This window comes from Plectropomus leopardus, chromosome 6 (assembly GCF_008729295.1).
Source record: "Plectropomus leopardus isolate mb chromosome 6, YSFRI_Pleo_2.0, whole genome shotgun sequence".
Taxonomy (NCBI): domain Eukaryota; kingdom Metazoa; phylum Chordata; class Actinopteri; order Perciformes; family Serranidae; genus Plectropomus; species Plectropomus leopardus.
In genome coordinates, this window is record NC_056468.1 from 8,396,803 (window position 1) to 8,424,587 (window position 27,785).

The 27,785-nt window shown below is 40.8% G+C and overlaps 2 protein-coding genes and 1 long non-coding RNA gene across 7 annotated transcripts; 1 reads left to right on the forward strand and 2 right to left on the reverse strand.

Moving 5' to 3' along the window:
* Window positions 1-2,327: 2,327 nt before the first annotated feature.
* Window positions 2,328-8,811, reverse strand: LOC121943999. Its single transcript, XR_006105887.1, has 3 exons — window positions 8,480-8,811; window positions 3,556-3,628; window positions 2,328-2,972 (listed from the first exon to the last, which is right to left on the reverse strand). It is a non-coding gene; the product is annotated as an uncharacterized LOC121943999 (long non-coding RNA).
* On the forward strand, window positions 5,922-11,297 carry pgam5 (PGAM family member 5, serine/threonine protein phosphatase, mitochondrial). Of its 4 annotated transcripts, none has more exons than XM_042487636.1 (6): window positions 5,922-6,458; window positions 7,339-7,511; window positions 7,745-7,870; window positions 9,701-9,795; window positions 10,289-10,422; window positions 10,754-11,297. In XM_042487636.1, the coding sequence occupies exons 1-6, from the start codon at window positions 6,229-6,231 to the stop codon at window positions 10,902-10,904; spliced, it is 909 nt and encodes a 302-aa protein (XP_042343570.1). In that variant the 5' UTR covers window positions 5,922-6,228; the 3' UTR covers window positions 10,905-11,297. The 4 variants fall into 4 exon arrangements, with proteins under 4 accessions (XP_042343570.1, XP_042343572.1, XP_042343573.1 ...); XM_042487638.1 differs by having other exon boundaries at window positions 10,292-10,422; XM_042487639.1 differs by having other exon boundaries at window positions 9,707-9,795.
* On the reverse strand, window positions 11,259-27,756 carry ankle2 (ankyrin repeat and LEM domain containing 2). 2 transcript variants are annotated; one of them, XM_042487635.1, is made up of 13 exons: window positions 27,691-27,756; window positions 24,743-25,243; window positions 22,478-22,672; window positions 22,015-22,199; window positions 20,950-21,138; window positions 20,726-20,848; window positions 20,259-20,322; window positions 18,896-19,071; window positions 18,691-18,797; window positions 17,144-17,334; window positions 15,981-16,851; window positions 15,119-15,250; window positions 11,259-13,403 (listed from the first exon to the last, which is right to left on the reverse strand). In XM_042487635.1, exons 2-13 carry the CDS (start codon window positions 25,230-25,232, stop codon window positions 13,193-13,195), a joined length of 2,934 nt encoding a protein of 977 aa, XP_042343569.1. In that variant the 5' UTR covers window positions 25,233-25,243; window positions 27,691-27,756; the 3' UTR covers window positions 11,259-13,192. The 2 variants fall into 2 exon arrangements, with proteins under 2 accessions (XP_042343569.1, XP_042343568.1); XM_042487634.1 differs by lacking the exon at window positions 27,691-27,756 and adding an exon at window positions 26,399-26,515.
* Between the last annotated feature and the right edge of the window lie 29 nt (window positions 27,757-27,785).

The following is a 27,785-nucleotide window of genomic DNA, read 5'->3' on the forward strand; positions in this document are numbered from 1 at the left end:
CACTGGAAGCCTGGAAATCCCACCCTTACAATCCAGCCCACTGGTGAGGTCACTGAACCGCTTGAAAAGGTGGAGCCTGTGTGCAAACCCTGCAAGTGTCTTCAGGAGAAAATGAACGCAGCAATAAGGTTGTCCAGCTTGCATTTCGTCAGAAAGCATTAGTCACTCTGCACTCATTTTTTTACGCATTAAAATGCACGCGAATAACAAACTCTCTTGCTAATGCTCAAAAACTCCAACAATCTTACTGTATACTAAATGGATCTAATATCAAAATGTCTAAAAGTTTAAGAAGACAAGCGGTAAAATGTTTTGGAAGCTCCCTCTGCAAGTAGCTCTGGTGAGGTTCTCTTAGCGGAGAGATCGACACCAAATTTCATTTAAAATCCTGCAATTTAATATTGCTTTGCGTACCTACAAGCGTGCACACGCGGACAAACTCGACGTAATAGCTTTTACAAAGAGTCGACCCCCTCTCTTAAATTCGGCATGGTTATTGTACACCAGTATGCACATTTTTTAAATGAAACTTCAGTTTCTGATATGACTTTACCCAGTCCTCTATCACCAACACGGTTAATGGAAAGAAGCAGCGACAGTGTGCAGCTTTTAGAAGAGTTGGAAATGTGACTAAATGATGTGTTGATTTGTGCGGCTTTAAATTGTAAACCAGTGACTCAGAGGCTCATTCATTTGGCCCCTCTGCATGATGCATGTTGTATGCAGTTCACAATCAGTGCTACAACCGCGGTGGATTTAGAGATTAGAGCGCCATCAAGTGGCGCATGTTAAGACCTTTACAAACTGCAAAAGCCAACTGATATGGCTCTGACTAGTGGCTCGGACCGGAAGTCGTCATCGAAGAAGGCAAATTGAACTTTTTTTTAAAGCCTTAATTGAAGGCAAGTTTGATTTAATCAGTTTGATTTAATAATTTAAATAGCCTATTTAGACATCATGGGGGAAAAATGTGGATAGATGTACACGGCAGGGTTGCCAGATACAGCAGATGGATTCCAGTCCAATAACTCTTAAAAAACCGCCCCAAAGCACAAAAAAGCCACCCTAAATATTTGATCAGTATTTAAATAAACAACATAATTTTAACCAACAAACACCTGCAGCTGAAGCATGCATACATAATCATGTAGTGACAAACAAGTGGTAAATTGTCCTCCAAACATTCGTTTATAAGGCTGCTGAAGTCTTTTTGCAATTTGGTATCATTTCAACAAATAACATGATAAACTTTAACCTTATTTTGGGTAACTGCATAAATTCAAATCTATGCTCCTCTTGGAAAACCATAAACACACACAGAGTGCAACTACACGCATACAGACAATGCCCTTACAAGGCAGATATATTTGATTTTGAAGATTTTCTGTATTTTTTTACATATGCAATGATTAATATTATAATTACGTTGTCAACGTTAGCTGCCTCTCAACAGAATGAAGTACAAATGAAACAGATTTGTGCTGAGTGACGGGGTGCAAAGAAAAGTATTAGTTGAATACATTCTGTGAACCTGGGGTGTTTGAAGATGGCGGCACGCATGAGTGCAGCAGCTTTTGGCTCTATAGTATGGTGCAATGACAAATGAAGACATTCTGATATATATATATATATTATATTATTCTTACACCAGTCCAAATTCTCTACACCCGCCCAAGCAATTTTTTTCCGCACAATGCAACACAAAACAGCCCAACTGGGCAGAAAACCGCCCAATCTGGCAACACTGGTAAAGGGATAAATGTTTTTCAAACTTAAGATGATAAGAGTTGAGACACACAGCTTTCTTTCATGGACAAATGGACTTTGTGTTTATTTTATAATAGTCATAAAGATTTGAAGTCACTTGTTATTGGGCCACCAAAGCTAGGTCACTGATTGCCATAACTGAGGAGGTGTGTTTCTGTAGCTATTTGGCTAAATCTACACTCTAATCTAATGATTAAGCCACTATAATAAAGGCTTTTTAATATTCCCTTCCTCATTTTATACATTTTTGGTATGCCTAAATTGCCTTCCTGTGTATCCTGGGGTCTCCATAAGCATCTGACATAAGGTTTTGGTTGAAGTTTGATTATACTGAGCAACCAATCATCTCTCTCTTTTTCTAAAGGGATTCAGTGGTTAAGGTTAGGGAAACATATATGGTTTTGGTTAAAATTAATCGATTCCTGACAGAAAGCCCTTTATAGGAAACCTTCTTCTGTGTATGAGCATACTGTCTCAATCTGTGGCAGGACAGAAGAAGAGGTGATTAGAGAGGGTGGACACAAGAAGTCAAGGATTTGTTAATTATGAGGTGAGGGGTTTTAATTGACAGAAATTTGGTAATGAAGCCAAACTATGCACAGTAGAAGAGATGATTTGCTGGGGAGTGAACGCAAGTAAAGAAAGGGTTGAGAGGGAGTGTGAACAGAATGTCTTTGCCTACCTGCACAGATGTCATTGTATTCAGACAGTCAGGTCCCTAAAGATTACTGCGTGTAGAGAATATCTGGGCGTGGAAGAGTGGGTTGATAGAAATCAGTAGTTGTTAATGATTATAACCCTTTAAAGAGGATATAATTGAACAGATTCAAAGAAAGAGAAGAAGGACAAAGTAGAGCATGCATGATGGTAGTAAAACAAGGATGAATAATAAATAGCATTGCTCCAATATGTGACTGAGGCTGCAGATGGACTTTTGGCCACAGCTTTTGGCCAGAAGTAGAATTTCACTTAAAAGAGAAAATTACATTTATTTTCACAAGCATAAAGGGACTGTTAGCACTTTCAACCCTTGGAGTTTGTGGAGGCCACGTTCATTTTACTGGGCAAACATGGGCTACTGAGGGGTGTCCAGTGGCTCAGTGGATAGAGCAGGCACCCCATGCAGCCGTGGGTTGGATTCCAGCTCACGGCTCTTTGCTGCAGGTTGTCCCCTCTCTCACCCCCTTTCACACTGTCTCTCTGTCCTATCCAATAAAAGCAAAAATGCCAAAAAATCATTTTAAAAAATACAGAATATGAATAAAAAATGAGCTACTGAGCCCCATTTAACCGCTGTTTCTCGCACTCTGAGCAGTATGAACAGCTGCTGTGGTAGCCTAATTAGAAACAGTAATTAAGGAGTATGCAATAATGTAATCACAGAATTGAGAGAGTGAAGGTGTGAAACATTTCCATATACTGTATGTAAATATAATGTCACACATCTGCTGAGAAATATATGCTAAGTTTACATAGCCTACCTCAGATGTTATTAGATAAGCTATATAAATAAAAAAGAGGGTGGGCGTGTTAGTATATTCATGGTGTTCTGCTGTAATGTCCCTGCAATCATTACGCTAAATATAAATTTGAATGTCCCCCTGAATAATAATGAACAATGAACGTTTGCCCTGGAGCCTTCAACAGGTTGATATGATCATGACTGCATGTGCTTATACAAATCTTAAAAAAAAAAAAAGAAGAAGAAGTAAGATCTCTCAGATAATAAAGAGAAGTGTATAAGTCTTTCTTTGTGTCAGTGGCATGTCAGTGATTGAGTAAAGTCACCTCTCTTTAACAGTTTCAGCCCGTGTCTGGAGAAGCTGTGCTCCATCTGGGTGTTAAAGCAGCCATCCACCACCTGAGGGTGCAGCAAAACAAAATATGTCAGGGAGAGAATTACAATTTGAGAGAAGGATAGCCTCGGGACATGAGGTGTAAAACCTGGAGGTGATTGTGGACTTAGTGAGAAGTGATGCATAACCTAACTTGAATTGCTTTAGTGTAAGATTCCTTTAATTAGTTTTAATATGCAGATCTAATGAATGGTTGTTAAGTGAGCTTTCAAGTGTGCTGTTATGTTACAAATAGATTCTGGTCTGGATGCTCTGCAGCTCTTTTCCAGCAGCTAAGAGGTTAAACTGTTCATAGGATGAATAAAGGAAAAAAACAGGTTATGCTGTTGTGGTGCTGGCCTTTTTGTCATTGCAGCTTTAAGCAGTGCCAACTAACAGGGGTGTCAGGTGGCTCGGTGGATAAAGCAGGCACCTCATAAATGAAGGCAATGTCCTTGCTGCGGCCTCGGCCATGGGTTCGATTCCAGCTCATGGCCCTTTGCTGCATGTCATCCCCTCTCTTTTCCCCTTTCACACTATCAATCTCCTGTCCTGTCTAATAAAGGCAAAAATGCCAAAAAAATAATCTTAAAAAAAAAAAAAGCAGTGCCAACTAACCTGCAGCAGCTAATTCTAAGACAGAGTAACAAAATCAGTTATCCAAGGTGGTTAAAGAAACAGCCTATATGTCCCAGAACATAACATGTAGCATGACAGCACAGGAAATCACTTGCATATCTGTGTTTGCCAGCACACACTGTGGTAGATGTGTAACATTACAACTTTTAAAAAAAATAACAGACAAACAGGCAAACAAAAACAATGTATAGACAAAGCTCATCTTCTGCAGAAATGTGTCAATACTTAAACATAGTTATGCATATCCGTGGATCACCTTACATGTATTTATTTTTTTCTATGAAAAATTACTGGTGAAAAAAGGGCATATTTTCTATCCCAAGCCATCCATCTGCCACCTGTTTTAGGCCTGATTTTGCAGCTTTCGCAAAGTTTCACAATCAGACACTTTCACTGTGAAATCAAATTATTTAGCTCAACAAAAAAACAACAACTCCGCAACAGTTTGCATCAATCTTTTTGAGTTATGACATCTTCTAATGAAATCATGTGCAATGAGCACACTGCATTGAATTAGGGGATTTAGCATCTTTTCTACAATCAAAGGCATTTTAAAGTGGCACTTAATAAATAACTGAAAGCAAAACACAAGTTCTTAAGTAAGAAAATGTCCTCTGTGTCGTAGCTGTTTGGCCTGCAGTTCCCTAACATAGTCTTAACTGTCTGAATTTGTTCAGGGATTTTAAGTGGCCAGGGGAGGGGACTTAAATTCCTGAACTGAAGGTCAAAAAAAGTTTAATTATCAAGCCAATTTACTACAATTTAAAATTTGTTTTAAATCATTTAACATGCATTTGAATTTAAATTGCACACCATATTAAGTTTATGTAATAAGCAACATTATTATGTCAACACAACAAATCATGTTTGCAACTTAAAAGGTTTATCTAGATCAATAAATTAGAATTTTTATCCTGCAACCATGCATTTAATTTGGTGGTGGTGACAGGTCCCCTGAATTACTTTTTAGAGTTTTCTATCAGATGCAAATAAAATCCAAGACACTAACCTGCTTCCCAAAAACTGCATACGTTAATAAGACAATAAGAGTCGCCTGATTGGTTTTTCAGGGCTCGTACACATACTGATTATTAGTACATAATAAGACCGATAACAGATATTTGGAACTAAAATGCATTCACAATAAAAATGAAAATATAATCATATGCAGCAGGGTTTCAGCAGCTTTAAAAATAAAAAAATAAAAGTACAGTTACAATATAAAATAATGAATAAAAATAGCTCCCAAAGGTTTTACAAAGTAAAAGTTCCTCCCATGCTGACACTTTCTTTGCATGTATTGCAGACTGCCTTCTCTGGTGTCAAAATGCCAAATATCAGCCCTGATTATCAGATAAACGACAATTATCACAATCACAAATGTTTATTTATCATGTTGTCACATACAGTGGGCCACAGTATGAGCGAGCAATACCAGGGTGACTATGCAGGCTATTTGGTCCTGTTTGTTTATTTGTCTATTGTTTATCAGTATAGACTTCCATGGAAAAAATGGACATGGCCATGGACCTGTAAAAGTTTAAAAGGACGCTTGCTAAAGATGGTAAATGCGCCAGCAAAGAAATATGCCTCATAATGCAGACGAATTGAATAAATCTGACACTGTAAAAGTTAACTAACTCCAGTAGATGGCAGTGTCCCCGCACTAAGGATGCTAGCTACCGTTAAACATCAACGAAGAAGAAAGCTGGGGCCACCCTAATGTTTTTGGGATATTGCTCAGATTAGCTTGCTGTCTCTCAATGTCCCGACTATATTTTTAGTTTCCAGCCGAGAGCCGCCGCCTGGTACATGTTGTGCCACAGAAATCGTATTTCCCTTGCTGGAGTCGGAATTAACAGTCAAACGCCATTAATCTGTAGATTTTCTTTTTTTCGAGGAGTGATAGCGTTACAGCTGGTAACGGTAAACCGGATAAGCTGAGCTAATTAGCTAGCCATAGTTTGCTTCTTCAGAGGCTCGCAGCATGTCGTACAGGAAAACTTTAAAACTTATTTGTGGCTTCGCCGGAGGCTCTGCCGCGTTGGTGTTGGCGGCTGCCGCTGCTGACTCCCGGGGATACCTCGGTGAGCACCGCGGAGAGGCGGCCGGTCGGTGGTCGAGCTTCACCGCTGTTCAAGCTGCGCAGCCGGCGTGGACACCTGCCAGCCACACGCCGGCCCCGAGCGGACACGCCTGGGACTTCAACTGGGATAAGTACGTGTCTCTACACGCGCTATGTCCTGACTTTTGATTATCTGAGCTCAGTTAGCGTCTCCCTTTCCCCTTCTTTATGAACTGAACGCCACGCTAAATCTCTATCAAATATATGTCAAATTTAACAACGGGTATCCACCATGGTGAAATTTGGGTTGATTTTGGCTAAAGTTCTTAATTTCAGTATCTTGATAAACTGAATTAGTGTTTTGGATTCACCGAATCTAAGGATGGACCATAAGGATTTGTGAGATTTCATGATCCCCATTCTTCCAGCAACAATGTTGCTCACAGACCAGCCACCTACAAATTGCTAATTTTGATACTGACTTTGGCTTATGGTTCCTTAAAAACAAAGTTTCAGTTAGTTTCTAGATCTGTGGGTTAAAGGAAGAGCTACAGCTAGAGTCAAAGCAGAGTTCAAGGGCACAGCTTTTTTATTTTATTTTAAATTCTTGGAGAATTTCTTGTGCCTTTTCGGGTTTTTTTTTTTTTTGTTTAATTTCTGCACTGCAAGAGAAACAAAGTATTAATATAACATCGAATGATCTCAAAAGAAATAGTGATAAAGTAAAACACATCAAAATCCTACTTGCAGGACACGCAGAGCATGGCTGGGATGGAAAAGACTGACTAATGGGAGGAAGGCAGTATTTAATGCCTATGATTAGGCTGAAGGTTGTCCAACTGGGAAGGACATGTCCTTGTCAGGCAGAAGCGTTTGATCTGTTTTCCCCTTCTCAGATGAAGCCTTGTCATCCCTGAATGGGGACTCATGTTAAATCTTAGTTGTTTTAACCCAGTTTTCCATCCCTCAAGTTAATTACGTCAGACAAAGCCACTTCTAATCTCAAGATCCCCTCATCTTATCTCTGTTAAGGAGAGACCCATCTGCACTGACCAATGGGAAGAAGAAAGAAAATGCAACTGAGGACCCCAGCTCCGAGCAGGACAACGGCAAACCAAAAGCTACACGCAACATTCTCCTCATCAGACACTCCCAGTACAACCTGAGCGGGAACAGCGACAAGGAGAGGGTCCTCACTCCATTAGGTCTTTATCCCACCCTATAGTTACCTTGAAAATTGACCAGGCAGCGGTCTGGAGAGTCATTTCAGTCATATAGAGGGGTCATGAGTTCACACTGATGCTTGGAAGTAGCGTCAGTGTGTGCTCTTTGGTTTCTATCTCATGCATGTATTCTGTCATCCGGACAGCAACAACAATCTGCTTGTTTCTGACAGACCAGCCATTTGTTGTAATGTCCATTATGCCTCAACTTCCAGGTCGTGAGCAGGCTGAGTACACTGGCAAGCGTTTGGCAGCGTTGGGACTCAAGTATGATGTTCTGATTCACTCCAGCATGGCCAGGGCCACAGAGACCGCAAATATCATCAGCAAATACCTCTCAGGTAGTTAATAGATGCCACACTGTCTTTGAGCTGAATTGACAAACACTCTGGAAAGTGTTGAAATTTGATTATTTTTTGTGGTTTCAAAAGCCAAGTTTATATTTTATTGCTCTAAGAACTTTGAAGGGATACTTTGCAGATTTTCAACCAGCCATGTGTCATAGCAATGTGGGAAGTATGTGTGAATGAACGGTGGAAAAACATAGTCTGGTAGATTTTTGCAAGCTCAAGGCCTGTTGCTAAAACTAAAAACTTGTACTTCCACGACGGGTAACGAAGCCCAGGCCAGTTTGAGCACTGATGGTTTTAAAGGGTATTTGTTTAATTTACCTTCAACGTTTTCCTTACAACCGTGTCCAAAACATGCCTTTCAAAACAAACCTTCCAAACCAAATTTTAAACCACCATAAGAGCCAAGTTACACTACTAAACGCATGAATGAAGTATACATATTAGCATCATTGACGTTAATGTTACCGGTGGACGTTAGCAGCTATTTTTAGCAAGAACGCCGAGACAGCGAAACACTTCAATTTTCACTAATTTACCACAATGTCAGTGAAAAACACACACCCAAACACCAAGAAAACATATTAAACCGCACCATACCTTGTTCCCGTTTCAGTCTGGTGCTTAATTCAGCAAGTAACAGTTAGAAACGTCGGTACAAACATTTTGGCGTTTCCCTCCATTTCCTCAAACGTTTGTGCGGTATTAAGCTGTTTCCGCTCAGGCGCCTACAAAATAAAAGTCCCGAAAGGAATGAAAAACAAATCGGACTTTCAAATGAAGAGATGACAGGAAGTAAATTAAACTTAAGTTTGACTTTATTTATTAAGTCATTTACACCACAGACACAAAGAGTGAGCAGGTGACAAGACAGAAGGCCTTCTCTCTTTCTCTTTCTTAACCTCAAGGCCAAACTCAGATCAAACGGTAAAACGAGGCACTGCTGATCAAAACAAAAGCAAAAGTATGCATGCACATCCACGGTGGGGGGGGGGGGGCTTTTTACTAATCGAGCATAAACCAAGATTCTGTTATAGATATTCCCACTTCTCACCTAAAATATCTTTAGAAGCATATTTTAGTGCACTGTTTGGCTGTAATGAGAAAATCTATACGTATTTTAAAAACTGAGGCTGAAAAAACTGAGTTCAAACTGTTAAACTATGCAGCATTTATAAAATATGAACTGAAATGTTTTCAGAAACTCCTTTTAGTTTACTGTTTAACTGCAATGTGAAATTGTTTATTTATTTCATCAGTGTTTCCCGTGTCAAAAACCATGCTGTGCATTGTGGTAGTTGAAGGTTTTCTACCTCTTGAGCAAATAACACAGCCTTTCCTCTGTTTCGTCTGGTCGTGTAGCACCAACTTCAAATGTATTCATCTTTCTTCTGCATAAGCAGTGTAGTTACATGAAAAGCTTATTTCCAGCAGTGAAATACTTAAGTTTATAGATTTCATAGGACACATTTTATATTAACATTAGGAGAAAAACACCCCAGATAATGTACTGGTTAGTGTTGCTTTTTAATTTAAGTGTGTAAAACATAATAGCTGTATATCCAGAGTTAAGTGGATAAATTATGTGATAATAACATTGCTATCAAAGTACAAAATATTTGTGTACACATGTAATTTTTACAAAAAAAAATGCTGTAGAGATACATTGGCTTTTCATTTCCTGTTTGTCATTGCTGTATCCTGTCACTTTTTCCTGTTTAGCAACCTACAATCTGTGCAGCGGAAATGAAAGCAAGTGTAAAAATGCCGAACATCTCATTGTATATTAAAATTTTTCGCTTTGCCCTGAATGTCTTACGGGTCCAGGAGTTGAGCTGGTGAGCTGTGATTTGCTGCGAGAGGGTGCACCCATCGAGCCTGTTCCACCTGTCACCCACTGGAAGCCCGACGCTGTGGTGAGCAAAGCTACATCCTGTCTTTCTCTAGAGCGGGCTGTAGGCCTGATTTTCAGTATTGCCATATCCTTGTTTAGGTAGCTTTTTGCTGCCCAAATGTCTGTGCATATGTCCTGTCATGTGCTCGGTGAGGCTTACAGCTGCAAAAAATCAGTCGATACATCAGTGCATTGCCACAGGAATGGGTCATATGAAGAGTTAATTTCCAAAATGCCAGTGTTAAAAGAAGTCTGGCGTCTGAGGATCTACCTTTTTCTTTTTTTTTTAGTTTACTCATTTAAGTGGATATCTTGCCACTGTTACATAATCAATTGTTTAGTTTTCTTCATAAAAACATCTTATTCAGTGATGCTTTACATTTTGGAATGAAACTCTTCATACATTCCCCACAATGCACAGCAGCATCATGTATTGACTCTGTACTGACGAGAGGGTGCAAACAGAACCCTTTCATGTGACGAAGCTGGCTTTCAACCTCTCTACCGTCCTCCAGCAGTACCACGAAGATGGAGCTCGCATTGAGGCAGCCTTTCGCCGCTACATCCACCGGGCTGACCCCAAGCAGAAGGAGGACAGCTACGAGATCATCGTGTGTCATGCCAATGTCATCCGTTATTTTGTCTGCAGGTTTGTGTCGCCGGCGGGGCCCAGTGGTCGCGGCTCAGCTAAGGCCAGGGCATGGTGTTTTTGCTTTGCTAACCATTGCGTTTAAAATATGCTGCAGTTGTGTCATTGTGCCATTAATGGTGTTCCTAAAAGAACATTCCTGTTAATATTGTAGCTGCTACACACACTTTTATTCATTTCTTTGTTCAAAGGGATATTTAGTTAATGTAGTTAAGAACGACAAGGGTTTAATATCCTGCTTACAGGACAAAATTACACACAGATCAAATGATTTGTTGAGTAAGTTCTGTGTTAATGTACAGCAGCTCATCTCTCTCTTTTCTTCCCTCAGGGCTCTGCAGTTTCCTCCAGAGGGCTGGTTACGTATGGGCTTAAACAACGGCAGCATCACATGGCTCACAATCCGCCCTAGTGGCAGGGTGGCCCTAAGAACTCTGGGAGACGCAGGATTCATGCCCCCAGACAAACTAACACGGACCTGACGGGCCCAATGCGCGGCACTTCTCTGGGACTCTGATGTCCAGTCGGTTGGTTGCAGGGTCAAAGCTCAGTTTTCTCCTTAAGTGTCTTGAAAATGATTTTTCATGTTATTTTGTAAATGAAGCACCATCATATGATCAGAGACTCTGTGGTTGTGATTACTTCCGTGCCATAGACCGCCAGCAGAAGTGATCAACAGCTGCTCCTGAATGTAACTGAGGATTTTTACATAAGTGACTGATTTTTAAACCAAAAAAAAGACGTATTTGTATAGCTGTTGTAAATGCACATTGTGCTCTTAGCTTTACATCTGTCATGACAGTATGCTAAAGTATGCAGATTATTGTGTTGTATGGTGCAGCTGTAGTAAATAAAAGAAAATGATTAACGCCTCAGTCTTTCGTATTTCCCAGTATAAATTGAAATATGTCAAAGAAAAGCACACGGACACTTTGGCAGTAAAGTAGGAGGGATGTTTTATTGATTAGTTGAAAGCAATGAGGTCTAGACATACAGAAATAATTCACCATGTTTAATGTTAATTTTTTTTAATAAAGCACAGAATGCTAAAAGCACAAGAAGCATGTTTTAAGTTTTTTAGGTGCATTTTTGCAAAAGTTCCACATTCATAAACATTCAGAGACCAGAATTAGATCTGTTGTCACCTGAGAGCACAAGGATGACAAAAACAATCTTCTCAGTGAAGTAGTTTGTGCTCTCCAGATAAAGGTTTAGTTTCACAAAAAAATGTACATTCAGAACACTTGTTTCTCTCGACCTAAGTAGAGTGGCAATCTGAATATTTAAAATGATTGGCTTTTTTGTCCTAGACAGCTCATAAGCCCTCATACAGCAGTGAATTTATCCCTAAGTTACAGATAATTTGGATACAGCAGGTTTTTGTACATTCACATTCCACTCGACTTGACATGTTTTGGAGAACTGCAAGAACCTGCCATGTGTACGTGTAAGCCAATTAGAACCACCAAAGAGATTCATGACACAACTTTGGGCATTTAAGCTCCTTTAAGCGCTAGTTTTGAAATTAACACTAAGTCAAACTACTTTTTGTAATATGAAAACGGTTGCGAGTACTGCCGATCCCACTGGGAATCAACACCCAACTCTACGCAGCTCTCAGCTAATCTGTTGGGTTCTCTGTAAGCGTAAGGCAGATTTTTGTTAACATAATAAGCTAATAAATACATCAGGATTCAGTCGCTGTTGAGTTAGTTTTGGAGTCTTTCTGTCCACTAGTGGTTAATCGCTTAATACAGCTTAAAGGTGGTCTCAGACCGGGTGATTTTAAGGTTTAGCCCAAAGGAGACCGATTTGAAATGACTCTTTACTGATGGGTGTGTTTTGTCATTCATACTCTCACCGTGGGAGATGCTTGTGAATGAAAGATATTTCAGAGAGAAAAAAAAAATTGCACAGTCTAAGGCCGCCGGTTGTGGCAGAAAGGAAAAGTCAAGACATGTCCAGGAACCACCGAGAAAAGATGGAAAATGTATGCATTTATTGAAGAACAAAATAAAAACAAGGAAGATCTCAGTCGAATCAGTTTTTCCCATGTTTGCCGTAATCGTCTGTGACCGACGCAGCCAGTGAGGTCGCCATCTTCCAGATATTACACGTATGAGCTAGAGAGAGTGTGTCCAAACTGACAGAGAGCTGGTCCATCACTTCAGAAAATTAAGGCAATTCCTGAACTGAGGAAAACATAGGAAATGGCAGTCGGTTTTAACACCATTAATAAAAACATTTAAATTTTGTGCTACTGACCAACATACAAAAAATAACTTTTAAAATATTGACAATTTACTTTTTTTTTAAAGAACATACTCAGTGACAGAATCCTCTTGAGGATTCCACACTGAGGTTTTAGTGATGATCTAACTTTGGGGAGTGCGGCTCACAATATTCAAAAAAGTTGACTCAGGCTATGATACAGGTGCTTCACACTTGCCACAAATAACATTACCGTCAATTCAACATGGTCCACACCCATACAGTACATAAATTATCAAGGTTTCTTTTTTTTTCCTTTTTAAAGTCTTGAGTGTACATCACAACCCAACGTGATGAGAATTCCTGTATTACATAGGAGTAGTACCATACATCATTAATACAAATCTTCCAGACACTTGTGCATATTTCTGTTAGGTATGTGGTTTCTGAGCTCTGGTGTAGCCACCTTGGTGCAGCTGGGTTTGTAGTGGGAAATGGGGAGGGCGGGGTTAGGGCTTGGAAAGAGTATGGCCGTAGTGGTGGGGGGCGGAGTGGGCAGTTAGATCGGTGGCTCGTTCAAGTGCTTGAGGCGGATGCGCTGGATGTAGCTAGCATTGGCAGGGCTGTAACGGCTGGGGCTGAAGTCTGGCGAGGCGGCGTGCCGGGCGGGACTGAAGCGACCAGTGGGAGACATCAGGCCGCTGACCGGTGACCCGGGAGTCTGATGCTGCATCCTGAGTCGTGGTTTTACCACTGCAGGGCTGGGCCAGCTACATGACATACACCAGAACCAGTCAGTGGTTGCTTTTGCAATATTGCTCATTTGCTACTAATGCTGAAGTTAACATCAGTGCACATTCTCCTGTCCCACAGTAAACTTGAGTTATCGCATTGTGATCCTATGCCTCCGCAAACTACTCAAGTTGCATTTACAGTTTACATACATGAGCATTCATATGAAAACATGAATGGTTCACACACATCTCTCCCATGGCAGCCGCAAGATCTAAACAATCAACACAGTTACAAGGTGGGCACCCAAGATTAATGTCACAAATTCAGTATCTGACCAAATGTCTTCACTTCTGTTTCTGTGATTCGGCGTTAAATAATGTCCATAGAGTGTTTACGCCGGACATTATGACATCACGGTAAAGCTGAACTTAGCCCTTTTGGATACAAAATATCATCAATATATCTAATTAAATATTTGTGTCAAATGTTGTCGTAATTAGTGTATGAATTCTTTAGTTAGCCAAAACTGAGGAAATTCCACCAAGGCCGTCTTTAAATATTGTGTTCACAAGAGTGAAACAGATGCAAGTTCACAGCAACATTGACCTTTGACCACCAAAACCTAATCAGTTTACTGTTAAGTGTAAGTGGACGTTTGTGCCAAATTTGAAAAAAATCCCTCAAGGTGTTCTTGAAAAATACATACAGACATAGGTATGTATGGACAACCTCAAAATATAATGCCACAGCCATGACTGTCGCCGTCGCAGAGGCATTCAAGTAACCAAAACCTGGATACATGGGGTTGACAGGGTTGTTTATCAACAAAAGTGACTGAACCATTACTGGACCAGGTGCTGAGATTTATGCAAAATAATGCCCACACACTGAAACACAATACTTGTTCTATGTCCTATGACTGAAACTTTCACTGTTTCTGTCTCCTTTTGCACTTCAAAGAGAATCCTCCTTTTTTTGTCAGTGTGCTGGCCCTTTTTTTTTTCTTTTTTTTTTTTTACAAAGAAATGAGACTGCTGATTTCTACTACACGTACCTGACACAACACCTAAAGAGCACAAGATGTCATGATTGCTTTGTCGTTTCATATTTATTCTCAGGAAGAAAATGCTCCACCCCTGGCATTTCACCTCTCTACTAATTCCCAAAAATGTCTTGTGACTGTAATCACACAATGTTTTAGCTGCAAAAGCTGAAAAGCCCTCTGCACCAGACCTCTGTGTTGAATTTCTGTAGTACTAACCATGCATACTCCTCTCTTATAGTCATTTTTGACTGTATTAACCTCAGAGGAGACAGTAAAAATGAATCTTTCTTTTGCCTAATTTCTTTAGCCTGGCTTTGCACGGAGAGCATTGGAGTCTGACTACTGTTTCCAAACTTTTGATTTATGTTAGCACATAAATACTTGAGATATATTAAAACTACACAGCCTACTATACAGCCTACAGTTTATCTAACATAACCAGCATCTGGAGGACAGTTTACATGTAAATGTGGTCAATTGTGTAGGGGTCTGCATGTCTTTGACATAATGACCCCTGTAATCAAATTGTTTCCTGACACAATAAATATTTATTACAGTATTTAGTTAATCTGATAAGCTGATTTAACCAGCAACTGAGACCAAAAACCTCACTTTTGGGCCAAGGCAGCATCATAAACGCGCTGTAAAATACGTATAATAATAGAGAAAATGCACTGAAATAAAATGCTTGCCACACTTACTAACCTCTGCATGTCTGACGCCGAGTACGACTTCATTGTGCTCTTCCACTTGAGAATGCTGGGATACTTCAGGGGATCGATGTCTAAGCCTTCTATTGCTGATAACACCTCTCTGTCCAACTTGGTTGGTGAATCCCTGTAAAAACACAGAAGGTGAATCTATTGTATTATTATCATGTATATTACTGTCATTGTAAATCATAAGTTTGGGATCATCAAACCCTTTTGTAACTTCCTGCCTGTCACATTTGCTGTTGCAGTATACTCCTCTTGAATTAAGAGTCCAATGTTTGTTGCTCCAGCAGCCTGTGTTTCAGAAACCTGATGGTCTGTATTCTGTAGAGATTTTTATTTTTGTCATCTGCATATATTTCAGGGCAGATTACCCTTCATTAATAAACAAGCCATATTGGCTTTTGTTTCATTTTGCAGTGGCGAGTGTGGCTGTAGTTCTCTGCACCTGTTTTCTCTGCTCTCTTCCTCCGAGCGAGGCAGAGAAACACCATGCGTTACAGCCAAAAGCAAGATACATGACTCTCACACTGAGCTGAAACAAATTGAGCGCTTATAACTTTAGTTATGAAGACTGCGCTCCATGCTGCTCTGCATGACAGTAAAAACATCCATGTGACTGCTGATGTAAAACACAGGACTGGACGCTCTATAAGCTAAATCCTTAAGCAGCCCCCAATCTGATGTTTGAGATTGGATCAGGACACGCCTGATATTAAGACTAAAGATTTTGGCACATTATCTTGTAAAACATTATAAGGATCATTTTCTATCTGTGTTGCCACAAGTTCAACGTCTGATTTAAGACAGCATCGTTGCCCCGAGCCCTCTGGAGAGAAATTACAGTGACTCACCCGTCAATGAAAAGTCCTCTTCTAATGTGCGGTGGGGTCCTGGGTAGGAACTCATTGGAGTTATCTAAAGACTTATAAGAGGACCCAGAGGATCCTGAGCTGCTCAGGTCCCTCCCCCCATGGTCCCATGACTTGGACCTAGCACAGAAGTTGCGCCCCCCTGATACTGACCCCCCAGTCCTGCCCAGCACCTCCAGACTCTCCTCTGCTTCAAAGTACTCCTCTGAGCTGCCACTGCTGCGCCTCTCCTCTGTCCCTCCTCCCTCTGTTCTCCAGCCTGGCCCCTCCACGCTCTCACCGTCCTGACTGCTGTGACCAAGAGAAAGGCGGTTAAGCCCAGAGCTGAGGTCTGTGCCCGAGGAGGAGCCGTAGGAGTCCCGGACCTCCCTGTGCCGGCTCCCGCCACTGCTCCTCCGCTCCCTGCAGCTGGTGGGGCTGTCCAGTGGCTCTTGCAGCGACATGCGCTCAAACTCCACCATGAGGTTGGAGATGGGCGACAGCAGGCAGGAGGAGGACGGGGAGGTGCGAGGAGTCACCTTGTCTCCATTGTGAGTCCTATCTCTGGAGGAGGAGCACACCCCGTTTTTACAGACGACGCCGGGCGACAGGAGGCCATTGTCGCAGCAGCACAGCAGGTCCTGCTCGGCCGCCGTCTCAATCAGGTCGGCTCCGCGGTGGTGCAGCGCGATGGGCAGGATGTGGAACTCGCGGCCACCCACCGCTCCCTTCAGGCAGTCCTTGGATGCAGCGGAGGCTGTGATGCTGGTGAGTGCTGCGTTCTGCCGGTTCTTCATCTCCTCAAGGCTGATGTCATCACCCTCGTCCAGGAAGGCACCAACAGAGATGGAGTTGCAGAACTTTTTAGGCTTGCCTGCAACCAGAAATGATTAATGACCAAAACAGTCTCAAAAGAAGTCATTATGCAGTTTCATTTTATGATATAATTCTTCACGGGACAAGATTTTGCAGCTTTGCAAAATCCCTCCCATTTTCATCACATCCTACAAGAGGCTATATCTGTGAACGCTGATTACACTACAATGCCAATTAACAGATTCACTCGGAGAGGATGATCTGCAATGTGTGCAGCCAATGTCTTGTTTCAACAGTTTGTTCGTTTTTCAGGACTCGCAGCTTCCCTGGTAGAGAGCGGATGAAGGTACCTGGAGAGGGGGTTCTGAACCTGTTGCTGGTCTCGTTCTCCCCAGCCTCTTCATGAGCCCGTGGGCTGAAATCCTTCTTACTAAGGTACTCCTCTAGCTTGCGAAGCCCCTCGGTTGATGACAGATCCACAAAACTGTCGAGAAAGTCCCAGTACTCAGCCCATGGGTGGCCCATCTCATGAGCCAGGTCTCTGTCAATAAAAGATGACTCATATTTAGATTATCTCATTCATTCAACCTTTATTTAATCTCGAGATATCATTGAGAGCATGCCCTAATTAACAATGATGTCGAGAGTACAATCAATACAGTCCAAAAACAAACAACGAAACACAAGAAACAACAGAATAAGCAGAGGAAGTGGAGCACAGTTAGAAACAATCACATTCATGAACACAGTAGTTTTTTATCATTGCTTGGAATTGACCAATGGTAACCATTGAGCTGAGTTTAAATGTTTACTGCGGTGTTCCACGTGTGCTGCAGAGACGCTGAAAGAGGTTTTCCCAATTTTTGTGTTCGCTCGTGGAACCTCTAGCATTATCCAGTCACTTGAGCAAGTGTGATAATGACTATTAGAAATGTTCAACACAACATAGAAAAACACAGAAAAAAGCAGTTTCATATTTTTTAAAAATCTGCGTTTTCCCAAAACTGCTCATTGCAGAGGGGAGGCTAAATATCATGGCTGATGCAAACACGCAATTGACGCCAGTGTTTGGTTTGTGCATTCTGGGATACTGTAAAAATATGGTGATCTCTGTGGACAAGGACACGCTCGCTATGTACAACATATAAACAGCTCATTCTAAGGTAACAAAAACACAACAATTCTTCATACTTATACTCCATTTCTGCCAATATACCCCCCCCCCATCCTAAACACTGGACCTTAAATATCACTGCACACAGACATCCTAACAAATTGAGGTGTTTTTGAGCCATTTCCAGTACAAATGAGATGCTTCCAAACCAAGGTCTTAATATATTTTTAACAAAATCCATCATATTTAGATAGATTTTGTTGTAGCACTGACTGTGAAGTGGAAACTGAAAGGAACTGTGCACGGTGGTACCTCTAGCTAAGAAAAATGCAGTTTAATACAACAGCCCTACAATAATCCCAGCTTCATGACGTTTCATGTTCAGTTTTTGTTGAAACTGAGGTGTTAATTCAAAGCTGCAGTTTTGGTCCTTCGTTAATTGTATTGCACAACACTGACAGGGGTTTCTAATATTTTGTCCACTCCATTAATATCAATGCACAGTGGTTAAAATGTGCATGGGGGACAGAGAGGAGGTGACACTTAACAAAGGATGAACTGGGTTTGAACCCAGGGTGTGTGGTACATGGCCCAACATGTCTATAATCCACAAGACATGTTTATTCCGCTCAAAAAAAAAGTATTGCCTTCAGTGTGTTGTCTCTTTGCATCACAGTCGACAGCAATGAGCCCAGTAGTATCACTATCAGTAGTCTCATAAAATATTTGAGAATTCATGTAGAAAGTTAAGACAACAAAAGCAAAGTTAGGTTTTGGACGTACCTGCCCACTCTCTCTGCCCCACGGTCGGGATCAGACTTCAGAATGTGGTGGAAAAGATCTGCTCGGTCTCTGGGTGGCGTCTTCCAGGACCGGCGAAAATCATCTGCCTACAGGAGAAGACAATATATTCTGGTCAATAAATGTAATTTATGATGCGGTGATGGACATGAGTAAACATAGACAGCTAATCAGGTAAAGAACTTGCTTTAGATGGGCTCAGCGGGCCAGCAAAGGCTGTGACAGTCATCACGGGATCCATGGGGCTTCTTGTATGCCGCTGGATCAGCGAGAGACTCTCTGAGGACTCTGGTGACCACAGACCACCAATGATAGGCTGAGAAGTGTTGTCAGTTGCCCTCAGCAAAGGGATAAAGCAGCGATCTGTGAGACAACAGACATTTTAAGGTTTAAATAGCATTCATTCGATGGACATGTCTTTCATTCGCAGCACTTTGCAGAACAATATATTTTCAATGAGGGTGACATCAGTGGCAATCAAATCTTAAAAAAATTAAATTAAAATAAAGAATTTGGTGTGTTGTCAAACATCTGTTGCCTATGGTGCTGTCAGCCTGTGGAGAGGACAGCGAGTAAAGTTCAAGAGTATGCAAAATGTCATGCCAAATGCCATGTTCACATGCCAAATCCAGTGCCAGTCTTTAACTGCAACTGTCAGATTTATCCAAATTATTTCCTCTTTCACACCCCGGACTGACTCAGGGGACTGAAAGAAAACATACAACTAGAACTGCAAAATTGTTTGTAGTTTATTCAACAGGGCCCACAGCCAACTCACCAATAACCACCAGTTCATAACTCAACCAGCTATGATGAATTTTAGCATAATTTCTTCCACAGTGGAAACCCTTCACCGTGATCACATCTGTCCAGGTCACATTGATCACTTTAAGAGGTAGCGCCTGCACACCTACTCCATGCCACACAAATTTATTCAAGGCAACGTTTCGATCCTACTTGGATCTTCGTCAATTTGTTATTTTTCCCCCCATTTTCTTAATTTTTAATGCATATCACCATTTCGTTGGTATTTGTATGTAAATAACATATATATAAAAGTAATGACATGTCAGCTTTGCTATTTTACTGCAAAATACAGCACAGCTTCGTCATTATATGGGCATTATCAGTCTACATGAGGAGGATGGCTTCAACCACAGGTGCTTTCCCTGTATACTTCCTTTTTCCCATCATAACATAATATGTATGAAACGACCCAAAATACTGTAAGCAGACTACTTGAATACTGAAAACGAATGATCATTTATTTTGATTCATATAAGCCGTTGATCACTGTAACTGTGATCACTGTAAGCGGTTTCTACTGTATCGGCTAACATGGCTAACACCATCACAAACACCACAGATTAAAAAATGCGTTGACACACACAACCAGATTCACACTTCAGGATGTTACATGCTGCTTTTATGTAATCAGATCTCTCTCTGTATGGAAGTACACCACAGAAAATGCCTTTTGCAAGTGTCCTTCGGCAGGAAGAGAGAGACTAGGAACAAAAATGTTTAAGAAATGTATTGTTTGTCCTTACCCTCCAAAAATTCACTTATCTTCTGCTTCACTTCTTGGGTTTTATTTTTTCTGCTACAGATAAGCTGTGGAAAAGAAAAATAAGAACAATTGGGGATGAAGCGTGTGTGTGTACAGCTGACAACATACAACTGTTGCTGGATTAGCTGAGGAAAGAATTTGCTCATGCTCATCTAATTTTAGCCTTCAATGTGCAGTGAGTGATTGTTGCCAAAAGATTTAAAAAGCAAGCTTAAAGGTCACGGCTTCAAAACCTGAGTGAGCATAACCGTAACTCCCTCAGCAGCTACTGCCAGCACACCAGTGTTCAGCAGGTCTGAGCATGGCTGAGTAACTGTAAAACAGCTCCCATATGAACACTTTTTGTGTAATAACCCCCAGCAACAACTACCCAGGCAGTGCTGAAGGTTCTATTACTCATGGTGCATGTTACTAAATTCAATAGGGGTTAAAAATAAAACTCCTTACATCACAAGGCTTCTGGCCATCCTTGTTCTTACAGTTCTTATCGCTGTCAGGATGCGAGCACAGGACATTGACCACATCTGGGCACCCAAACTTACAGGCAAAATGGAGTGGTGTTTCAAAGCCCTGGAAAATATACAGACAAACACAATCAACAGAGCCCACTACCTACTTTTTAATTTTTTTTTTAAGAATTTAATCTTATCTGGTTTGGTAAAAGAACTTACAGCCTTATCTGGAGTGTTGAGGTAAAGATCTACAATGTAGCGGATACGTTTCTGCAGCATAACTTCCTGGTCGTCTGGGTACATGAGGCGCATGAACTCCGGGTTCTCCAAAGTGTCCAGCAGCAGCTGGGCAATGCCTGCCTGGTTCTCCTTGGCTGCCACGTGCATTACATTGTACCGGCAGCCCTCCTAACCAGACAAAACAGTGGAAACACTGTATGGATCAGGACATAATCCTCTTTAATCTCCTGTCAACAGGAAACGATGCTTAATTTTGTCCAAAGGCAGCATCTGACCTTAACTTCACCTGCTGAAGTTAGGGAATTATCAACCAACAGTTATTTTTAAATGGCAAAAGTTGGTATTTATACAGGGTTCCCACACATTTTCATGGACTACAGTTGAAAACTTTTTCATGACTTTTCAAGGGCCTATAATTAAAAAAAATCTTGCCCTACATGGATGTGATTTTTCAAATTTAGAAAAAATTATAGCTCTATTCAAACATAATTTCAGCAAGCTGACATGAAGAGACAGAATACAGCGAAAAAACTAAGCAACGTCTGTTAAAAAAAGTCACAGATAAATGCATATTAGACAAATGTTACGTCAACAGCATCAGAAAATTTATTTGCCATTATGTTACTTGTGTGGACGTTTATCCACAGAAGAATACTGTAACAATTTCACTACACACGAGTTTGATTAATAACATGATTTTTTAAGGCCTAGAAAATTAGATTGTAAAATTCCATGACTTTTCCAGTTTTTTTTCCTTCATCTTAGCAACTGCAGTCTTGACAAGGGCCTTAGCTAAAAGGTTGGCACTGATGTGGAAAGGATGTTTACATCAACATACGACGATCCTAGTAACACTGTGCATCTCTATTAATAGGAAAGAGTTTCACAGAGTATGAGAAACAGAAACAGTATCATTAACACAAGCTCAAACAAAGCTGCCTCTTGACTACAGGTTTTATTTATTATATGTTAGAGAAAATGGTTCAAAAAGATGCAATAATTAGACAACTGGAAAGTGACAAGACCAATAAATTATGTCCTCACCTGCACAATAGTGGGATTATCCCCTGAGCCGATGAGATAGCGCGGGTTGCTCCAGACCAGCTCGCTGAAAGCCACCTCGTCGCCCTTCTCCACAGCTTTCCTCAGTTTGGCGGTCAGATCTTGGGTGCGTGGGCTCTTGAAACTGTTGGCCCGCTCCCGGTTGATGGTATCGACCTCCATGTTGTCTGGTGTGGACAGGGAGAAGAAAGTGAAGGACATGCACAGCTGTCAAAAACTAAAAAAATAGGAATGATGGATCCCACCACTATACTGACAAATGAGGATGATCAGCTCACAGAGAGCACTTCAATTAAAAGCAGCAAAAAACAACTGTTTTGCATGTTTCTACGATTGCTGGCCTTCTACATGACCAAAAAGACCAGTGACGAAACCTAGACTGAACTTCAAATACAACATATAACAGTGAGTATCCATTAGGGTCTCACACATTGTGTCCACTCACCTTTACTAATGACCAGGCCAGGTTTGACAGGAGACACACAAGGTGTAGATTTGTTGGGAGAGGGGAAATAGTCACAGATCCCCTTCGCAAACTTCTCAGCATCATCACGGTTGGGAAAGGCTTTGAAGCGGGCTCCCTTCATCATCTTAACAGCTTGAAGCGCATCTTTTTTATCGGTGTACACATGTGCTCTCTCTGCAGACAAAAACAAAACACTAACAATCAGCTTTAGTACAATTTTTCTACATGATCTGAATTTCTTGATTGACTTACTACTGTTTGTTAATGTGGCTCTTAACTTGGTGAAGGATTTGTTTGCGTTCTTTTCCTGTCTGTCGAAGTAGCCCCTAAAGTCATGTTTTAATGACAGAGTGCCATAGCTTTTGCAATTGGAATAAAAGCCTGATCTGACAGGTTAACATTACCAGGTTTGATTTTATGGTAGATCAAGATTAATTTAGATCAATATTTTATTCCATCTATTCAGGCAGCCCTACTGCCTTGCTGCTTTCAACCAAACAAATAATAATAAATGCTTTCATCCACTTAAGCAAATGTGGGTGTCAGACTTTAACAGCAGCTAGTACTCCTAAACAAATACAGAAACTAGAAAAACACAGTTGATGTCAAATAAACAAACACGCAACATGATTATCTTTGAGGTGGACTTTAGCCTCAAGTCACTACAAAGCCAAAAGGTAAACCCAGGACTCAAAATTAACTTTTTCATTCAGTTTGCCGCAACTGTACCGAAATTAAATGTCCTGAACTGGGCTTCTGATTCTCACTGAATACAGATTTATTAAAAACCATTAGAGTTCAGCATCCAGTGTGAAGGATTTAGTGTCATCTAGCAGTGATGTTACAAAACTGAAACTTCATCCCCTGTGCCACGCTCCATATGAAGATATAACCGGCTCCTTCTAAAGTAATGGAAACACAGCTACTCTTATTTTCAGGTGAATATTAAACAAAAAAAAGCATTGTCATTAACCTTACATATACCATTTTTGCCAAAAAAAATGATCCCAAATTTTAAAGAATTAACTCCCATAACTTTATTGACTCAGTGTGGTTTGCTGTGGACGTTCTTCCATTTTAAACACCATAAGAGCTTCATTGTTAAGCACTCAGTTCACTTTGTTTTCAGGTCATATTTACATCATTATCTCCTTCCTATTGTTCCCCCTATTCCATCAGTCTCTGTCTGTCACACACTTCCACTCAACACTGGTCGTCTGCTTTTGATGTTACTTTGCCACAACTTTGCGACTGCCTTCTCTGCGTCATAGTCTTTAACGTTTGGGTGTTGTTCAGCCACCTCAGCGTTTTTATGATGATGGGGTATCCACTCTATCAAGATGGTCTCTCTGTAAGATTGATTTTGTGTGTGTTAGCACACATGTAATAAGGTGTAGAATTCATGCCAGGCAGCCTTAATGCACATTTTCAGGATTTGACCACCTAACAATAATCTAATATAAAATACTGGACACATAAACATAAAGATTTCATTTGTAATGACAACCTTCTCTACTGTTCCAGAATTATTCCACACACTGCATCTTTGTGTCCCCGGTGCTATTTCTATTGTCCCCGGGACAGATGGACATGCTTCATTTCGAGCACGGGTTTATCTCGTCAAAGAAAATAAAACTCACAGGAGTTGTGTGTTTTTTTAAGATTTCTAAAATAAGAAACACTGAGGAATTAATACACTTGGATGCAACCGTTGTCACTTTTTAAATAACTGTTTTACTTTAGATTGAAAATATATATATTTTTTGTCACCTATCTTTCCATCTCCTTATCACACCAGATAGAATCAACAAAGCATTTTTTGTGATGTTTTTTTTTTTCAGATATATTCATTCATTCAGAAGTGAGAGGAAACAAGAAACAAGCAACAGCTGGTATAAAACCGAGGACTTTGTAATTACATTATATGGTATGTGTCTTAACCACAAGGTCACTAGGCCAACCCAAAAAACATTTATCATAATTTGTCTAAAAACACAAGAAAATATAGTAAAACAATTATTAAGTGGAGTGAAACATATCACCATTTAACAACTACAAAAAAGTCTCGTCATAGTTTAAAGGTACTTTTTTTCTATATTCATTTAAACTCTTTCCCCTGATTTCCAAATTCAAGACTGCCTGGCAAGTGATCCTGGTCTGTGTCTGTAACTTTTGCTGACTCTGAATATGTAACACTGATATCTGTATGACACCACACAAAGTAAAAAAATTAGTCTCTCTTACCAGTTCTTGACAAAACATCCTCCCACAGTGGACATACTCCATAATAAAAGGTTGGGGACAATTGTGCCGGCTTTGAAGGGGTTTCCGTTTTGGACTGAGAGTTGCTGCCCTCAGTGGAGCTCTTTACTGAGATCTCATCTTCCTCTGGAGGGTTGAGACCCACACCGTAGCCAAAGTCCAACTCTTCGTTGGCGGCCTCAGTGGGGTTGCTCCGTGGTGCAGAAGTTGTCGGTGCAACTGTTGAGGTGGCACATGACACAGATTTGGCGTGATCGGCAACAGAGGCTGCACTGGCTGAGACACCTGCCGAAGAGCTGCTTCCCGATTCAGCGGTACTGCTCTCTGGCCCGGCCAGGACTCGGGCTAACTTCCTCTCGAAGGTGGCTCGGGTAGTAGCTGTGATAGGACCGCACTTGAGGTCTGCTCGGGCAAACTCCTCACGCAGTTCTTCAGCACTAAGCCCCCTCAGCCTGCTCAGAACCGCCTCCATGCTTCAGCTCCCTACAACATACATCACAACACAACACACAGCATTATGACCAGAAACTGTTGATAAATAACTACAATGTAGGAAAACGTGATACTCAAAATTAGTCCACTTTGAGTGTTCCAAGGTTCTTTTGATTTACTAAATATCAAGAATCATAATTTTCTTACAAATGGTCAGAATTCTTTCAAAAATATTTCTTCAATACTTGTAAATGCCAATTAAAAATAAAAGTTCCAGGAAGAGTAAAGTCTACTAAATAATCACCTCCATTATTATGAATTACAAATAACAACCACAGATTCAGAAAAACATCAATTTGTACTACTTTCCTTTAAGAATCTTAACACTAGTACTTTATTTAGTTTACTGTTAGTTAGTGTGCATTTTACCTTGGCCATTACTCATAAAACTTATACTAGCACATTAATAAAAACAATGATGAGACTTAATTAAATTTTAAAGTGAGCTAAGTACTGTAGTTTTTTTTAACTTTGACTGTATTTCCCATAATGAGCAACCCAACAGCCTGTAACTGCTCTATGCGTATATTAATATAAAATGCCATCCATCCTATTTTTACTCAAAGAAGCAGTCACATATGATATAACGCTCTATATTATATTTTACAAGCAAGTACACACCTGCCCTTCACTGTCAAGTACTTCCAGAGAGGCTGCACAAATCTATCACGTATGCTCAACAGCTAAAAAACATTTTGCAAAAATAAGATCCCGTAATTCTCTAAAGCAGGTGCTACCCAGTCTCCAAATGGTTCCCAGCACATTATATCTTAACAGAGCCAACCACACTATTGTGGGACTAGCATCTGCTAGCTGGCTTGCTAACCATCAAGTCACATTTAGCAGCCGGGGAATGTGCCTGGCAAAGCTAGCATGAGGTAAACTGCTCAGCTGAAAATCCAGACTGACAGAAGAAAGCCCACAACTTTGGGCTGGAATATGAACGATTACAAATATACAGAAAACTGGATAAATTATAACAATGTTAATCGCTTCATTCTCATGCTGTCACGCCCAAGTATGTCATTCGAGGTGGGTTTTCAGGCTGTAACGCCAACAAATTTGATACGTCTTCGTGGTTCTGATACCGATAAAAATCAAAGTGTACGTGATGGCATTTAGTAACAAACGTGTCCCTATACTTACCAAGGAACATTTTAATTAATATACGCGGAGCTATGGGAAACCGTTGTTAGTTTTGCACAGATAAACTGTTGGATAGACACAAAGCTGGAGACGGTCTGGAATAGTCTCATTGTTTACAACATGTTCTGCGCATGCTCAGTTTTCAGGGAGGGCGCATGCTGCATTAAAGACCTGTGGGAAAACTCGAACCTTGACGATTTGAGGGTGACAGGCACCCAACATAAAGTGAATTCTCATATTTCTCCCCGAAATAGTAGGCAAATATAAACTAGATAATTCGTTCAATCGTTTATGACACTGTACTCACGAACTTCACAGCTGAACTCCCTTCACTCTACGCCTTCTTCCGTGTCATGGCCGTATATATTTGGCAATAACAACAGATTACAAAACATGATCCCAGATGACTTGCTGGTCCTTGCGGCTAACAAATTAAGAGCATTGTGGTCATTTTTATACAGTTACCAACAACATCGAACTACTTTAACATTTGCTGTTAAAATCAATACCAATATATCGAAAAGACGTTGTGCCTTGCCATAAATAACTAAATTCCCGCAAAATTAAGATGTGCATAATCTAAATTCCCTTCTGCCCCACAACCCCATAATATTGTTCGCGTGCTTGTGATAACAAGAGTTAAACAGGAAACAGGAAGCCGCTTAAAATTGAATTTTGGAGACTTCTCTTACAGTTACGTACTTTCCCCGCGGCTTGAATGCATCATCATGCTCTTCTACAGCAGACGTGACTAATTCAAGGAAACGATAACCTAGCGATCTCAGGTGTACGCCTTTCTGGTTAACAACACATGTATCTACGTAAAATAAATAAAACGATACATTGGTGGCAGTGCAGAGCTGGTACAAAAAACACGGTTAAACATATTAGAGCTGGCACTATCCCTCGGATGCAGGCCAACTTGGTCAGGCATGTATGAGGAAAGCCAACAACAAGATGCAGCGATTTTCAAGACATTCAAAAACTAAAAGAAACATCATTTATGACAAGGGACCACTGTCCGTTAAATTCGGAAGCAAAGAAAATTAAAGTGACGATTGTCAGCGACACAGGAAGCGGAGTTTGACAAGCATGCTAACCGTAATTAGCCACTTAGCAAGGTAGGAAGCTAGTCACTCCAGCCACCGGTTAGCAATAGCATCCGGTAACATGTACAGTAAGAACAGCGTTTTTGTATTCTTCCCGAGCACATAACCTTAAACATGTGTCACAGTTTATCTGCAGTGCACTGCTAGTTGAAAATGTTGTCATTGTAACGATGTTATGCCCACCTCCACCTCCTCTCCCCGGCTACTGTAGCTAACGTTGGGTGTCTTCTCACCGCGACGGTTTCAAAATGCAAAGCGCGAGGACCAGGTTCCGTCCA

Bases quoted from the DNA above. Each gene is read 5' to 3' on its own strand.
- ankle2 (XM_042487635.1), bottom strand. From the start codon at position 25,232: ATGGAGGCGGTTCTGAGCAGGCTGAGGGGGCTTAGTGCTGAAGAACTG. The intron at 22,200-22,477 runs GTGAGTGGACAC...TGTCCACACCAG, and splicing joins TGGCCTGGTCATTAGTAAAG to ACAACATGGAGGTCGATACC. The intron at 13,404-15,118 runs GTTAGTAAGTGT...TATGTCATGTAG, and splicing joins TCGGCGTCAGACATGCAGAG to CTGGCCCAGCCCTGCAGTGG.
- pgam5 (XM_042487636.1), top strand. From the start codon at position 6,229: ATGTCGTACAGGAAAACTTTAAAACTTATTTGTGGCTTCGCCGGAGGC. The intron at 6,459-7,338 runs GTACGTGTCTCT...ATCTCTGTTAAG, and splicing joins TGGGACTTCAACTGGGATAA to GAGAGACCCATCTGCACTGA. The intron at 10,423-10,753 runs GTTTGTGTCGCC...TTCTTCCCTCAG, and splicing joins ATCCGTTATTTTGTCTGCAG to GGCTCTGCAGTTTCCTCCAG.